This window comes from Archocentrus centrarchus, chromosome 13 (genome assembly GCF_007364275.1).
Source record: "Archocentrus centrarchus isolate MPI-CPG fArcCen1 chromosome 13, fArcCen1, whole genome shotgun sequence".
Taxonomy (NCBI): Eukaryota; Metazoa; Chordata; class Actinopteri; order Cichliformes; family Cichlidae; genus Archocentrus; species Archocentrus centrarchus.
In genome coordinates, this window is record NC_044358.1 from 11,772,901 (window position 1) to 11,790,518 (window position 17,618).

General features: G+C 42.4%; 1 protein-coding gene across 2 annotated transcripts in view; it reads left to right on the forward strand.

The window, feature by feature from the left end:
* Nucleotides 1-9,303: 9,303 nt before the first annotated feature.
* The window catches only part of nova2 (NOVA alternative splicing regulator 2), a 78,143-nt gene continuing 69,828 nt past the window's right edge, over nt 9,304-17,618 (forward strand). The window contains exons 1-2 of one of the 2 annotated variants that reach the window (XM_030743527.1): nt 9,305-10,199; nt 12,817-12,885. In XM_030743527.1, the coding sequence (XP_030599387.1) occupies nt 10,043-10,199; nt 12,817-12,885 (226 nt within the window). In that variant the 5' untranslated portion in view covers nt 9,305-10,042. Of the gene's footprint in view, nt 10,200-12,816; nt 12,886-17,618 lie in introns of both variants that reach the window. The other variant, XM_030743528.1, reaches the window with a different exon arrangement.

A 17,618-nucleotide genomic window follows, 5' to 3' on the forward strand; every position in this document is an offset into this window, starting at 1 on the left:
TGAGATAATTCTATTTATTTGGCTTCTGATGCTTTACAGCCTGATGTTTCTGAATGGGAAGGCTCTTCCAGGAACTGGAATATTTGGAGAGAACATTTATCTTCCTCCTCCTCTGATTCTGAGGAGCTCAGTCCCACACTTCCTGTCAGTGTCAGGAAGAACGGACGTCAGTGATTCAGCTTCTTCTCTTTTCTAAATTACTGTTATTTATTTATAAGGTGAAAATGGCATCTTGCTATAGTTTTATAAGGTGATTCATATTTAGAAACTATTATAATTTCTAACAATTTAACGGTATAAACATGCACGATGTCTAAAATATGATCAGATTTTTTAAGATATTAAACTCCTTATAGAACAAAAATAACAGTTGTTTCTCATGGTACCGATGATGAACAAACAAACTGATGTGTTATGTTTACTTTGCTTTGTTTGCAATTCATAAAAAATATTTAGGTAAAGGCAATGCAGGAATGAGACCTCAGTCAACGATTTGATTTGTTATTTAAAATGATGGTCCATAATGCAGACTAACCTCGCAGCAGTGCCCCCTCAGCGCCCCCACAGGACACCTCGATGGAAGCCGTCTCCAAGTCCACAAACCACGTGGAGACTGGTTGGACAAACGCTCCAGTTTTTTTCATAAAAAAAAAATAATAATAATAATTACATGCATTATTTAAATGTGACGGCATGTTTATTTTATTACTTTTTTTTATTTTGTTTTTGTCCTCTTCACTAAATAAGAGAGTTATCCCAGTCAGAGTGTCTGAATGAACTATAAACCCCACTAATGCAGAAAATGGAAGGAGAAGGAACACTTTTGATTAAACAACAACAACAATAATAATAATACTCTGAAATTTGTGAATTTTACATTAAATATAATAATAATCTTACATTTTAAAAAAAGAACACAGTCGTGGAATAAACCAGCAGGATGTTTATTTATCTGGAATCTAATGATTGCAATAATAATAAATAAAAAAGAAAACTTCATTCATGCATACTGAGGACTGAAAGGTTGCACTCGGCTGTTCCAGTTAAAGTTCTACTGAAACCTAGGCAAGTGCGCCATCTAGTGTGTGCAGAGTGAAATGATTGCTTGACGTCACATTGTTATTTTTGCTCAGCGTGGATTTAAACTGATTTCAAACGTCCTAAGAACAAACAATTTAGGAAGCTGTAGACATCCTCGAGACAGAGGTTGTAGCAGAAGTATCAGCAGATGTTTTGCAGGGGTACTGTAGTGGCATTAATTATAACTAGTTATTTATTATATTCTATTTTCTTTAATTATTCTATTTATTTGTACATGTACACTGTACATAGTTTATTTGGCAACTTGCACTGGAGGGACCCCAGAATCTGATTTTCGTTCCTGTCATGTTTACATCAGAAGAATGACAATAAAGTTTTTTGAATCTTAATTAGCAGTATCAGTGGTAAATGTTGATGTTTATAGTAGTTTGTGACAATAATTCAAATAGAAGAATCTCGAGAAGTCTTTAAAGTGTTTATTACACTTCCACTAGATGGCGACAAACTAAATCTACCCCCACTCCCCCCACTCCCCCCGCCCCTGCGCAGGATAAGCAGAAGAGAATGGATGGATAGATGAATAGATAATAATAATAATAATAATAATAATAATAATAATAATAATAATAATAATAATAATAATATACAGATATAGACTGTACATTAAGTATGTATTATTATTATTTTTCAAATTGCTGGTTTCAAGTGTTGCCTCCTGCTTAAAGGGTTCAAGTTAATCTTGAGCCCCTGTTTGCGATGCATTTTCAGTTTCTCCTAGATATTTGTGATTAGATGGACTTGAAATGTATATATACTGAGCTTCCTCTTTGAACAGGAAGTTGTATTTTGTTACATGGTTGTTACATACTTTTGTGAGAAAAAAAGATGTCCTGAGATGTGGACACTGGCATTATTTTATAGCATAACACAGCAAAAACAACATGACTTAACAAAGTATAAAATACTACTGAGCACAATGAAGTATCAGGTGCAGCAAAGCCAAAATGTAAACCCAGATAAGTTGAATCTACTTAAAAAAAAAACAAGGTTACTCGTTGCCTTAAATGTTTTAAGTAATGAAACAGTTGAATAAGTGCAGTGGACTATGTTCAATGTAATTGAGGCCCTTTTGGAATGGAATGGAAAATTTAAGTTGAATGTACTAATAACAGAGTTTCAGTAACTGAAGATATTTAGTTTAAGCAATCATTCAGTGAGGGGCAGCGTACACCCCATACAGGTTGCCCACCTGTACCCTGAGAGATGCAGACAACCATTCACACCTGTGGGCAATTTAGAATAACTAATTAACCTAACCCCAGTAACTGCATGTCTTCAGATTGTGGGAGGAAACCCACGCAGACACAGAGAGAACATGCAAACTCCACACAGCAAGAGTCCCGGGCACAAGGTGGAATCGAACCCAGATTGTTAGATAGTTGATCTAGCTGTGAGGCAGCAGTGCTAACCACCACGCTGCCGTTTTGCCTGGTAACAAATGTATTTTTTACAATGTTGAACTGTGTCTGTTTAAATTTGGTAAATAAACATGATAAAACTCAGCCCTGCAGAACGCTGGTACATTAACTTTTACAAGTAACATTTGTCCATGGAACAATGAAAAACTGTACGAGTAGAGAACCAGAGGGTGAAAAAACACCAAATATTTCAAAGTCTACACAGTGAGAGGCTTGAGCCAAGCTGGAGTCAAACACAGACCATTTAGGTGTCATTTTAACTGTGAGGCAGCTATGCTAACCACCATGCTGCTGCGCATTAAGCCAGTCTTTTAAAACCCGTATAAACTAGACTTTTAGTGGGTGTAAAACCTGATGATATTAAGTTGTTTGAACGCAAACACATAATTACAATAAAATAGACCATCAAAAAGTACAGTCTACTCAGCATTAACAAGTAATGTTGCAAATGACAGCTGTTTAATTAATATAAACTCTGTTTATTTGAGTAGGAGCTGTTGATTGGACTTAAAAACACAATTATTTCATTTCCCCATTGTGGGATCAATAAAGTATCATCATCATCATCATCAGTTACAATAAAAAAGGGCATGAAACAGTTCAGCTTACTCACCATTAACAAGTAATGTTCACATACTAGCCAATTTTAAGTAATATGAACTCAGTATTTTTAAGTCAAATCAAAAGCTGGGTTTACAGTGTAAAACGTAATGTCCCCATATGTGGATGCAGGATCTCAGGAGGTTAAAGAAAAATGTTGTCTAATGTGATGCAGTAGATGGGAGGGGCTAATGTGATACAGTAGATGGGAGGTGCTAATATGATGCAGTAGATGCAAGGATCTAATGTGATACGGTAGAAGGGAGGGGCTAATATCATACAGTAGAAGGGAGGAGCTAATATGATACAGTAGATGGGAGGTGCTAATATCATACAGTAGAAGGGAGGAGCTAATATGATGCAGTAGATGGGAGGGGCTAATATCATACAGTAGAAGGGAGGAGCTAATATGATGCAGTAGATGGGAGGGGCTAATATCATACAGTAGATGGGAGGGGCTAATATGATGCAGTAGATGGGAGGGGCTAATATGATACAGTAGAAGGGAGGGGCTAATGTGATACAGTAGATGGGAGGTGCTAATATGATGCAGTAGATGGGAGGGGCTAATGTGATACAGTAGAAGGGAGGTGCTAATATGATGCAGTAGATGGGAGGGGCTAATATCATACAGTAGAAGGGAGGAGCTAATATGATGCAGTAGATGGGAGGGGCGAATATCATACAGTAGAAGGGAGGAGCTAATATGATGCAGTAGATGGGAGAGGCTAATATCATACAGTAGAAGGGAGGAGCTAATATGATGCAGTAGATGGGAGGGGCTAATATCATACAGTAGAAGGGAGGAGCTAATATGATGCAGTAGATGGGAGGGGCTATTATCATACAGTAGAAGGGAGGAGCTAATATGATGCAGTAGATGGGAGGAGCTAATGTGATACAGTAGATGGGAGGAGCTAATGTGATACAGTAGATGGGAGGTGCTAATATCATACAGTAGATGGGAGGAGCTAATGTGATACAGTAGATGGGAGGAGCTAATGTGATACAGTAGAAGGGAGGTGCTAATATGACGCAGTAGATGGGAGGGGCTAATATCATACAGTAGAAGGGAGGAGCTAATATGATGCAGTAGATGGTAGGGGCTAATATCATACAGTAGAAGGGAGGAGCTAATATGATGCAGTAGATGGGAGGGGCTAATGTGATACAGTAGATGGGAGGAGCTAATGTGATACAGTAGATGCGAGGATCTAATATGATGCAGTAGATGGGAGGAGCTAATGTGATACAGTAGATGGGAGGAGCTAATGTGATACAGTAGATGCGAGGATCTAATATGATACAGTAGATGGGAGGAGCTAATGTGATACAGTAGATGGGAGGAGCTAATGTGATACAGTAGATGGGAGGAGCTAATATGATGCAGTAGATGCGAGGATCTAATATGATGCAGTAGATGGGAGGAGCTAATGTGATACAGTAGATGGGAGGAGCTAATATGATGCAGTAGATGGGAGGAGCTAATGTGATGCAGTAGATGGGAGGAGCTAATGTGATACAGTAGATGGGAGGAGCTAATGTTACAACACTGAAAGATTAAAGCTTTGACATTATTCTACTTTCACAGGCTCTCCCAGTCTGCACAGAATCTACACCTGTTACTCTGGGCGGCCATCTTTGCTTGTAGTCCACTTTGATTTGATTTGATTTTTTTTGTACTGCTAAGTAATTTGTGGATATTACAGCATTTATCAGTATGAATTACATGCAGGAGGTGCTGTATATTCTTGGCAGTAATTTACTAATGCTAATAAAAAAAAAAAAAAAAATACGTCCATGCTGTAAATGTTTTTTTTCTTCTTCTTTTTGCTATTTCGACCACATAATAACAGACTGGTTATGCTTTGCCCACAGCTAACCCCCACATGGATTTCCCAGATAACAGACAGCTGTATGTACAGAGAGATTTGTGATGTCACAATAAATCTTCTATCAAAATTTGATTGTGAAAGCAGCCCTGATATTGATATCTAATGCAACAGTCCTGATCTTAGTTTCACTGAGCAAAGGAATCGTATTTATGTCATATTTAAAAGAGAGAAAAAAATCCCCTGTCGAGCAGATGTGTGCGTGCTCATCAGTCTGCAGCAGAACAATAACAGTAATGGCAGCTGGCTGATGAATTCTGCTTTTCCATCAGACACACTGACTGAAAAGACATATTTTTCTAATATGGAAATGTGTTCAGTTTTTCCACTCTCATTGTGAAATGATGGCTGTTTTTTGGCTTCTTACAATAACTAATCATGTGAAACAGCCCAAGTGCTCGGCTGTCACGGTTCACTGCTCTGTGTATTTTCACTCGTAATAGCTGCCCATAAGGAGAAGGTCATTCATATTCCTGGGCTGAAATCTCAAAGAAGGAGGCAATGAATTTATTCCTGCTTTTCCCACTTTTACCAGCTCACCTCTCTCTGATTTTCCTCACACAAACTTAAGCAGCACAAAAAGTTCTCAGTTAACCAGCAGACAAGTATTCAAAGCGGCAGCACACTTGGTGCGAGTGGAAATGACCGCAACAGAGAGCATCAGTTCAGTGATGATAAAAACATCAATTGAAGGTCAGAGGTCAAAGTATAAATCTGGAATTTCAAGAATGATCATGACAGAGAGACGCAGAGTGGAGAACGCCCCTCTCAAATATGTGCAAACACACACAGCAGCGGTTTAAACACAGCGTGTAATAATGCAGATTTATGTGGAAGCTCATAAACCTCCTCCAGACGTGGTGGAATGATGGGTGTTCACCCAGCCGACCCCCACCATCTGTCCAAAATTCCCATAACGCAGCACCTACACGTGTAAGCTGCCATCTCTCCCTCCAGGATTCAGTGTTTGTGGAAAGAAATGTTTCTCTTTATTTATTGTTTTAATGTAAGTTTTATGCAGTTCATTTCACTTTTACCTTTGTTGTATTTGTAGAGTTTAAACTAGGGATCAGTAGAAAAAAAATTAATCTAGTAAAACATTAACGAACTAATTCTGTCTCATTGTATTTTGGGTAAACTGGCCGGTCAGGAGGAAAGCCTCCCACAGACAGCTGACACTCTGCGGTTTCTAAAAATATGAATAGTAATTAAGTCTTTAAACCTACACTTCCCTTTTCTCCGATGCACTCGGATCATGTTAGTTTCACTCGTAAGTCTTCAGTATGATGGCATCAGGTCAGCCACTGCAGGAATAAAGAGGAACGCATCACATCTGTCTCCTTTCAATCTCACAGAGTGGTTGAGCCTCCTGCTCTGCATCGACTTTCACATTGATTTTTGCAATGAAATTGAATGAATACTGACTGGGTGGGAGGACAATTATGCAGAAGCGGGAGTGGGAGGAGACTGAGTAAGCTTTAGGGAGCAGTCCTTCACACACTCAGCGCTGCTGGGTTTGCAGAGCATCGGCTGTGGACGGCTTCTTTCAAAGATGAAGAACATTTCAGAAGCCAATGCTTCAATCAGATGATGATGGTTAAATCATTTGCTTTATTTTTGAGGTGATTCACATGATATTTTTGGTTGGCTGTAAAACTAAATATGAGGTAGTATGTATAAACATAGTGTTTTTCAAGAGTTAATCTTCTGACATTCCTCTTCATTCAGGCTCCCAGTGACGTTAAACTTCCCCCTTCTGCTTTTCCATCAGGCTACCAGCAGGTGGCACCAATGTTACGCCACTTTGGGGCACCACAGCTGATTTCACAGCCTGGCTGTCCATTTAGCTGCAGTCTGCCTCTCATCCAGTGTTAGAGTAAGAGCCAGAATAGACTGCTGTGTGCACACTACCAAACCCTGCAGGGAAAATAAGTGTGAGCACGTCACACCTGCTCAGGATGGTTTACTCCTTAAAAAAGACTGGATACAGTGTCTCTTTGAATTAACAGAGCAGAAACTGAGGCTGTTTTAATTAAGAGACTCATTGTGCCATTATAGGATTAAATATTTATATCAAATTTAAGACCTTTTATACGTTCTCGGTGGGCCATTCGGCCGACTTGTGTCTCAGCTGCTCTTTTCTCTTATCCTTGAGTCACTACATAACATTTTTTGACTACTGGGAATTCCAGGCTTTGGCTCAGAAAAAGAAAAAAAATCCTGTTTGTAACTTTTTCCGTGAGAAAAATTTGTGTGTGAGACTCCGAATAAGATTTGCATTTGGATTATGACACAGAGGGGAAGCTGGGTTGTGACAGTAACCTCGTGCTTCCACGTTGCTCGGGATAGTTTGTGGCGACTTTGAAAGCTGCTTTGAGTGTTTGAGGTCACTATCCAACGCTGAAGAGGGCTTTGCAGAACCAAATCTCTGACAACCATTTCACTAACATCTGCTCTTAGCCCTGAACTAATAAAAACTCAAGAATGCTGCTAGTCTGTGTGCTTTACTGCTTATGGGCTTACTTCACTTTTTCCATATGCAGCAGCAGCAGCAGCAGCAGCAGCATGGGCGATCTGGCTGCACGGGATCCTCAAAATTGAGCTTCCAGCAGATTTTGCCTCTGCTCCAAATGTATAAATGTGTGGGTCCGGCTGAAACTGTGCTCCAGTTCAGCTGCTCACTGCAGCTCATACAGTTAGGTGTCCGCATCACCCAGGCCTTCTGAGCAGTTCTTGCTATTTGTGGTGCAGAGTCTGTTTCAGACTGCAGTTTGGGATCCATCTGCCTTGGATTTGCCACGTATTTCCAGGGCAGGAGTCTGGCTCACCGGTGTGTCTCTCATGGTGATGTGAAATAGTGTGAGTGGCTGCTCTGTGCGAATGTGCGTGTGTGCACATGTGTGTGAACAGGCAGGACAATGTCACCTTGACTACAATCTACAGGAGGCACTGAGGACGACCGGCATCTATAGAGCACTGGACAGAGAAGGAGAGAGGGGGTTGAAGATATTTGCGTGTCTCTCTGAGTGTGCGTGTGTGAGAATTTGCCAAATGTGTGAGTGTGTGTGTGCGTGAGAGAGGGAGAAATAGTGAGGCGGGTATAGCTCTCTCACACAGCTCACAGTGCTGGAGGATCCCTCTTCAGACCCAGGCAGAGCGACGCAGAGATGTCAGGCGCAGCACACACAGGTGGGTCATACAGAGCAGCGGAGGGGACAGGTGGGCCAGGCTCAGGTTACGTAATTCCTATGCTGTAAGGCTGTTTTTATTATTGTTGCATAATATTGATGCAAAAGTGCCAAATATGTGAAAAGAAAAAAGGGGAGGGGGGCAAACAGGCCCACAGTCTGGCCTGTGGGTCATCTGCATTGATCCACGCGCTATCGACACAAAAATCTGGCAAATGACAAATATGAACAAAACAGATTTAAAAAAAAATACCCTGTTTATTCATGTCATTCCTTCTTAAGTCATTAAAACACCCTTCACCCTCTTGCCAGTTTAATTCCACCTGCTAATTTAATTGAAGGCAGAAAACTGTTGGCGAGCTCTCCTGCAGGTTTCCACGTGTGTTTGAGGCTACCTGGGCCTTCTGACAGACAGCGCTACAGACCGTCAAACAGCCGCAGCGGGACCTTCAAGCTCCCGTTCAGCCGTAATTGCATTTGCCGCTGGTGTAACGGAGTAAAAACCCGCCGCATCCTTCGCTCTCCGTCATGTGACTCCGCCGGCAGAACATATCCGAGTCCTTTTCGTTTTTCGGGAGCAATGCAGCCTCCAGCTTCGGCCAATCGCGTCTTGGTGGAGGCGTCTCTCTCTCCCTCTCAATTTTTCGCTTTCTCTCGTGATGCCTTCACTTGCTGTCGAAAATAAGTTATCGTCAGCTTGGAGCGCATGTAGCTGGGGTACAGTTTGACTGTTTGCGCACAATATGCACCGTTTATCTTTGGCTTGTTTAAGGTCAGCATCAGATGTTTTTGCTTACTGTGCTTTATTCGACCTCATACGTTTCAGTGAAATCTACAGCCTGGAGTCTCGGCTCATGAGCTGGTGAAAACTGAATGATGCAGCACAGTGTGGGAAACTGATGAATACAAATATAAACAAACTGCACATTTTGCAAAGCGACAACTCGTCCCGTGAAACAGGGGACTGAACAAAGATAACAAGAGACGCTTTTACGTTGAAATGCGAGAAATCCGAGTTTGCAAAAAATAGCGAAGGCATCACGAGGACTTGTGACGTCAACCGCTCCCCTGCGCTTCCTTCAGCAGCCAGTCAGCGAAGGGATGCTCTGAACGCAAGACTGCAGCATCTTCACCGAGAGAACGAGCAGGACAAAACGTCTCTTTCTCCGTGTCTTCCTCCAGCTCCGAGTGTCCGGACTTTTCTCACCCACCCGTCACCCCCGGGTGTCTTCACGACTGGAGCCAGGAAAGGATAAGAAGAGAGAAATTATAATAGCCTCAGAATCGGATTTTTTTTTCTTTCTATTATTATCATTATTATTGCTTCACCGATCTCCCGTTCCTTTCTTCTTTCCTCGGTTGATTTCGCCTCTTCGCGCTTCGGTTGTGTTTTTGTTTTGTTTTATTTATTGTTCCGTTTCGCTGGCTATTGCAGAGGAGCGCCACCATCCTGTACAGCCCGACATGAGTACTGGTTGCAGCGGAATGATACACATATCCTAGCCCACTTATTTGAAGGTTGATGGAACTGTGACGCTCCATTTGCACGTTTTGAGTAGCCTAGAAGACACTCCATCTGCAGTGGTTTCCTATTTTTCCCTCTCTGAGCCGCTCCAGCGTTTCTTTCTTTCTGTTCCTGCGCAGCATCTCTCTGTACGCACGGCGCACCACGGAGAAACGCGCAGCTAACCTACCCCGTTCGTAAGAAACAGGCGTATTTTCCAATTCCTAAATCGCTTTTGCCCTCTCCAAGGACTCATCTACACGGCTACGCTGCGTAAAAAAACGGAAAGGGGGGATTTAAACGCAAACGCAGCCTAAGCATCCAAGAGCAAGCTCGAAAATGATGGCCGGCGGAGCAGTACAGCAAAACGGCATTTTCTCAAATCCTCACCATCATAATCAGCAGCCACACATGGAGTCCGATCCCCCGGACTCACGTAAAAGACCCCTGGAGACCCCAACGGAGGCCAGCAGCACCAAACGCACAAACACGGGAGGTAAGAGTAGCGCTGGGGATGCGGGGAGCTGTTCGGGTTTCGGTGAATGTTGCTTCGTCCTGAGGCAGGCAGAGGGAACGGGGAGCAGGTTGATCTGATTCTTGATGTGCGCCGTGGCACGGTGGAAGGACAAATTCATAGATTTCTGAGTTCAAAATAAAACGATGTAGGCTAAATTTAGAGAGGCCGCTTTTTTTTATTCGCTTCGTCGTAAGCGACAGTCATTTTCCATCAGTATTAAAATAATCACGGGTCGCCGCATTTGATGGAAATGAAACAATGAGAGGGACTTGGGGGGGGGGGGGGGGGGGGTATTTGGAGGGAAGCCGACGCTTCCCCTCATGCACATCCTGGATGATTTAGCCTCTTTGCATCAGCCGAATTGGGTGTTTTTATTGCGTCTTAAGATTTACGCGCAGCTTCAGCGGCCATGCTGGAGCCAAAATAAGGATGTAAACAAGCGAAAGCCGGATCGGGCTGGTGCGTGATCGCAGCGTCTCATCCCGACGACGGATGACCTTGTGATAATCTCACACATCAGCCACCATCGCCGCTTTGTGTACAGTTACACAAGCGGATAAACAAGCGGACTCATATTAACAGCAGGCCTGCGGTGAGCTGCGGAGAACAAGGGGAATCCAGAGCAGCTTAGAATGCGACAGCCTGTGTTATTGCAGTATGTCAGAGAGAGGATATTTTTATCATGCTTTGTTGTCCTCATTTTAATATCCTGCGGCTAGAAGGAGCACTTTATTATTTTTTTCCACTAAATTGTCCGACGATGTTTCTTCTTCTATTCTCTGGTTTGATGAAATATGGATATGTCACCATGGTAATCACCATATTTGGTTTTTGTTTACATGCTGTCATGCGCCAAGCATTCCCATCATTACAACCATCAGTAGCCTATCCTGACCATGCACCCCATCATGGACATTTGGACATACAATACACCTTTAAATGTGCTATTTATACTCAGCAAAAAAAGATGATAAAGATTTAGGAGAGTTTTTAATATGCTGCTGAAGATTCTGGGGGTGGGCACAACACACCCCGTGAAATACCCTGATTAGATTCTTTAGATTTTAGGGGGACCTGATCTCTCAGCGCAGACAGTTAAATCAAACGGAGGATTTCATATTTGCAATCCTACAGTTAGAATGATTTTAGCCCGAGTTACATGGCTGTTATCTAATGTGGAGTTTGTTATATTTTGACTTATGTTAAAATATTCCGTATTTAGCCCCAAACATCATTCTCACCAGGGCCTTAAAAACACTATTTAAATGTATTATTTTAAACTGTGAAATGTGTTTAAAGTAAAACGACCAGTGCCTGTTAAATTAAGTCTCCTAAAAAAAGAAAAAGAAATTAATTTTTACTGCATGTAATTCTGCAGGTATGTTAAAGAGGAACCTCCATCGTGAGCATGACTGAGCTCATTATTGTCCTACTTTCTCAGTCTCGATTGGAAATGATCAGAAGGTTTGGCTTCACTCGTTTGGTGTTGTGGCTGCTGTAATATGATCTGAACAGAAACTCTCGTAGGTCCACAGAGCTTAAGTGGCCTGTCCCTTTTAGATGGCAATGACAGGTGGCATAATCTGAAATTTAAAAACAGACTCGAGTTCAGTGCGAGCTAAGCAGACTCCGCCGGATTACTGAGTGCCATCTTTTTGGTAGATTTTTGTATGACCTGGTCCTGGTGAGGATAGAAGAGAAGAGAACAGCTATTTCTAACAGATCCTCCATGACAGCCTCCTCAGGAGTAATGATTAGACAGAGAGAGAGAGACAGAGGGGGAGTCCGGCCGAGGAGGTGTGAGCTGCAGGTTAGCCAGCAGTGTTTAACTCCAGATCGATGCAGCACTCAGAGCACTAAAGGCTCCTCCTCACTGTATGTAAAGAGCCCAGGCTGCCCCTCTGGGGGCCTTCTTCCTGCCTGCGTAACGGTCAGGCCGCTTGTCCATTTAGACAAATTAAAAGGTTGGAGCAGTGATGATGATGATGATGATGATGAGCACAGCTGAACAGACTCAAGCACAGAGGCTGGCCGCACTGCTGCCCGGTCAGCCAGCAACATCAGGCTGATGAGCCGATAACGTTAGGTTGAAAATGCACACACACACACACACACACACACACACACACACACATACACACACACACACACACACACACACACACACACACACTTCACTACAGCAACAAAGAGGAATCAGAGCTTGGTTGTGGGTCTGACAGTAAATTCTACTTTGTTGTGAAATTTTGTGCATTTTTGTTCCAATTTTAATCTGAGAATTTGGTCTGAAATGACTGATATTTCCAGCTGGAATTATTTGGATCATAGTGTCTAATTTTTTCCTTAGAATAAGATACTTAAAGTGTTTGTGTGTCTGGCTCTTGATGGAGAAGGAAACATTCACCGTGAAATGGCTGATTTCAGCCAGGCTGAAGCCGTATTTTTAATTTTTGTATTTGATATTTTAAGCTGCACCCATGCTGCAGTTGTAAATTTGGAAGTCAAAGTAGTGCTAAGAGATCATAATAATGGTTGTTTCTATGTATGATTAGCTTACACCACACACCCCCCACCCCTGTGCTTCCTCTCTCTGTAGTGGCCTTCCTGCAGCCCCTATTTGAAACTGAAGGCATTGTATTCCCTCACCAAGAAACTGAGACTCATGGTAAGACAGACTTTGATTTTGATCTTCTACCTGTTTTATAATATTTACTGTAATATTCTTCAATGCAGGACTGATTCAGTGGTGACAACACAAACTTTATGTGCAAAAATCTGAAGTAAAACAAAATAAAAAATATATGCAGGGCCTTTAATGAGGTGGTCTGACTGCTGCAGAGCCTGATATTTAAATAGGATTTAAAGCAACATTTAACACCCTCATATCCTGCTCATGATTCAGGATAATGCATGCTGATGTTTTTTATATTGTATGTTACCAGTTCCATAACATTCATTGTCATGCTTTTTATGCAAATCCAGTGTTTCTTTTGTCATGATGCTCAACATTACTGCTCAGATGATGACCTTTGACCTCATGCTAGCCATGCCATCAAAGCATTTGGGTTTATGACTGCCGATGTATTGCTGAAACGTTCATTCGCTGTTCGCAGTGTTTCAAGTGTGCCGAATGAGGGCTGCGGCGTGCACCGTGCAGCTGCTGCAGGGACTGAACAGGGATTCTGGAGCTCACTGAGTAGATCTGTGAAAGAGAGAAGAAAACTTTTAAATCAGGGAAATTTACCTTTATCTACCTTAATTTTTTTCATCCAACAGCTGCGGCTTATAAATATATCCAGATGTAAGTTTTAATGCCAGGGCATTTCCTGTCATATCACTCAGATCTGCTGCGTGGATTAGAAGTGAGAGTATGCATTTGACTCAAAAATGATGAGATGGACCTGGAGTTTTCCAGTGTGTGTGTGTGTGTGTGTGTGTGTGTGTGTGTGAGTGAAGGAAATGGCAGGCGACAGAGAGAAGGAGCTGGTGTGCTGTCAGACTGTAGATACGGGACAGCTATAACCCTGCAGGTCATAAATCACAGCTATGCCTTATGAAAAGCTGAAGGTCTTAAAGACGGAAAGATCAATGAGGAGCTGCAGTCACTGCTGTTCACATGCTCCCACCCCCACCACGGCTTTAATCCAGCAGCCCGAGCCCATTCTTATCTCTGCGCCTCCCTCTCCCCGCGCCGCGTCCAGCAGGGCTCTCCTGGATATTAAAGAAACTCAGAGTTGCCTTTCATCATGCACATATATGATCAGAGACATTTAATGAGCTCATTCATATTTAATCAAGTTTCATAGGCTAAATAGATTATTTACAAAGCCAGACTTGATCATGATGAATTCAAAGGATAAAAATCTTCCAGTAATTTCATAATTCATACATTTGCTGCCCCCCAAGGTTCAGCATTTTCATTTTTTTTATTATAATTTAACTTTATATTTTTGGAGTGAAAAATCCTTCCATGTTAGACAATCACATGGGTACAGTTTGGTCTGCAGTCCAGTGCTTATCAAGCAGCCAAAATTATTCAATCACCTTAAATATCTTCCTAAATCACTCCAATTATCAATGATGAGTGCAAAGACTCACAGTAAGAACAGGCTGGCATTATTTATGTGCAGTGCATGGTTTTACATTTAATTTTTAGCTGTTGGTCTTTCCAAAAAAATCATTTTATTAATTTGAACTATTTTCTTTATGTGTAATGCACCGGAGCCACTTCAAAATAAGTTGGTAAAAATCCAGTGTCACTGATTCATATTCTCTTATTAAAGTGTCCTGGAAGCTGCATTTTTATCATACATTTTAATCCTCTTAAGATGGCAAACATATCCTGTAAGACCATAGGGTAATAAATATAACCAGTACTTACAAATACCCAAGAACAGCCTTTCAAGCTAATAGAAATGGTTCTGATTCAGTCCATTCAAAATAAATGCAGCTTTCAGGGGGAAAACCTGTGCTTGGATAAGCCATAAAGAAGACTTATGTAAGGACAAAATAAATTCAATGTGTTTTTTTTTTTTTTTATTATTGATATTCATGGTCAGGAAACAAACATGAGTGTGACGGAGCTCTGCGGGTTTATCGGGCTGGATAAGTTTGATGACCTCGTGTGCAGACGCTCTCAGGCCTTTAATTAGAAGTTCTTCATGTGTTTTCTTTTTCCTTTGTCTTCTCTGCTGCCTGTGAGATATAATACATTCATTTAGTAAATGGAAGGAGAAGGAGGGGCCTGGAGTGCCCTTGCCAAGTAACATTAGGGGACTAGACTAGCAATACACTCAAAGATTTCTGTGTGTGTGTGTGTGTGTGTGTGTGTGTGTGTGTGTGTGTGTGTGTGTGTGTGTGTGTGTGTGTGTGTGTGTAAAGATGAAGTTTAATGAGAGAGCTGTGGTGTGTCACTGATAGATTGCACTTACAGTAACATACACAGGGCCATGCTGTGACCTGAGCCTTGGCTGTATGAGACGAGGCCTTTGATGCTATTGATCTGAGTGGTTTCTGTTGCTGTGCATCTTTTTTTGGGCCGTCCATACAAAGGAGGGCAGTCCTCCTCGCATTGATCGGCTGTCTGGTCGAGGAGGAAGAATCCCCGACACCAACCGGACTGAGTTTGGGTCCTAAGTGCTGCTGGAGCTGCTGCACTCTCAGCCAGATTGCATAGAAATAAGTGTTAAGATGTTACAACTGTTGATGCTTTCTTACAAAATAGACACAAATATCCTGCTGTTAAACACAAAACACGATATTTTTGGAAACTATAATGAGCTCCCACTCGTTCTTTAGTGCGAGGAGCAGAATGCGGCGCTCCCGTCTGCGACACGCCTGTTTTGTTCACTCGTAAGCGTTCCTCGCCCGCACCCTCTCCTCTCTCCCGCTTTCATTCTTTCCATCTTCCCCTGCTCTTCATCCATACTAATCATGCTCTATTCAGACCATCACCACTGACTCTCCTCCTCCTCCTCCTCCTGTCCTCCTTCACCCTCGTCCTCCCATCATTTCAGCCCCCATCCACCCCCCCGTTCATCAATCGCTGCCTGCTATCGACGACGCTCACTCGGCAACTGTTTCCGAGGCTGTCAATCGATTTGCAGCCGCCATCGACTTGAATCTGCCACCAGTAGCTGCAGTTCTCCTTCTCCTTCTCCTCTACTCGCTCCTCTTCTTCTTTTTTTTAAGCCACTGCGTCAAAAAAAAAAAAAAAAAAAAAAAAGCAAAGAAGCCATTGTACAGGGTGGGGTGAAGGCGCTGAGAGATGGTGATGTTCCCACAAAGGGAGGCATGTGATTGGTGTAGCGAGAGATCGGTCACAGCTAGCTGGGCACCGATAGGTGAAGAGAGCAGAGCGGCGATAAATATGGATGAGGGAGCGATGAAAGGGCCGATGCAGGGAGGACAACTGGAAGGGCCCCCTCCTCTGAAATAGCCTTGGTCTATGAACAATACACACCGCTTTTCACACACGCTCACAGCAGAGAGAAAGAAGGCGGCCGCCTCGGCTATCTTTGTCAGCGTAGTCGCTGCGTCTGCTTCCATTTCTACGCAGACGCCCTGATGACAGCAAGTATGGAGGCAGTACAGAGGCATCTGATTGGTTCTCCCTAAACCGCCATTCAGACTGAAACTCTGCAGCACGGTGTTGCTCTTATCTCAGAGTGCTCTTTCACGCATGTGACAAACAGGTGGAGGAAGTCATTCGCTCTGTTTCTGTAATTATTTTCTCTCTTCAGGTGTTCCTGTAACAGACTTTTATCATTTTGTAATTTGTTCTAATTTCTGTGGTGAAATTGTTTTCATGTAACCCGAGCCCCTTCAGCATCATTTTGAAATTGATATTTAAATTTTTAAATTGAGATTTAAATGATTGCTGACAGTGTGTGTATGCTGCTGCCTCTGGACTCATCCAGATGCCTTTAGGGATGTTTTTTTAGGCAGCCTCGTGTGATTTGTTGATGTCGACTTTAAGCTTTAGATGTACAAACTTTTGAGTTGTTGATAGGTTTTTAATCAAGCAATTAAAACAAAATTAAAGCTCCTTTCATTCGGCCGAAGCAGCGACTGAAATGAAAGATTTGGCCGCTGGAGAGAAATGAAAGAGAAAGAAAGAGAGACGCTTCCTCCTGCTCGCTTTGCTCTGCGAGTTCTTGGTGTTTGTGAGCGACGATGGCCGTCTCTCAGAACGAAGACAGCTGGTCAGAGCCTCGCTGCTGGAGTGCTTTACGTGTGTGTGTGTGTGTGTGTGTGTGTGTGTGTGTGTGAGTACTTGCTTCCAACAAAAGAGGACTGGAGGGGGGTGTGTTAGACAAAGCCTGCCCCCCCTTACCTCTCCCTGCTTAGGGGAGATGAATATTTTCCAAGTCCCCAGAGCTGTGGACCTCCATACCAGAGCCCCCCCCCATCATCTAAGGCCGTGCTCACACTGCTAGTCTTAAGACGTCTCTCCCTCATGTGGGATCCATATTTACATTTGACCCATATTATTTCATAAAGACAGACAGGGGTATTTGGTACTGATATGTGTCATTATCGTCGGGTTTCCAGAGCTTCCCGCAGATATTTAATCTGCTCAGAGTGGAAAAAGTATCTAAAGGGGGATTGAGGCCATTGTTGGAGTGTACAACTGAAATCCAGATTAACCCTGATTTTGATGCTTTTTTCATTCTGATCAAACGCTATCAAAACGTTGTGGCTCCTAAATTTTAAACATATTTTAATTATTAAAATTAACACTTGACCTTTTTAATTCAGTTGGTTTAATTTACTTTTTCTAAGTTTTTTTAAGTGCACTAATAAAGCTGATTTAGAGATAGGACTCGATCTGGTTTTAATGAGTCCTCGTTGTTTTCCACCTTTATTCTGCTTTTAATGCCAGCCCGACACGTCCTC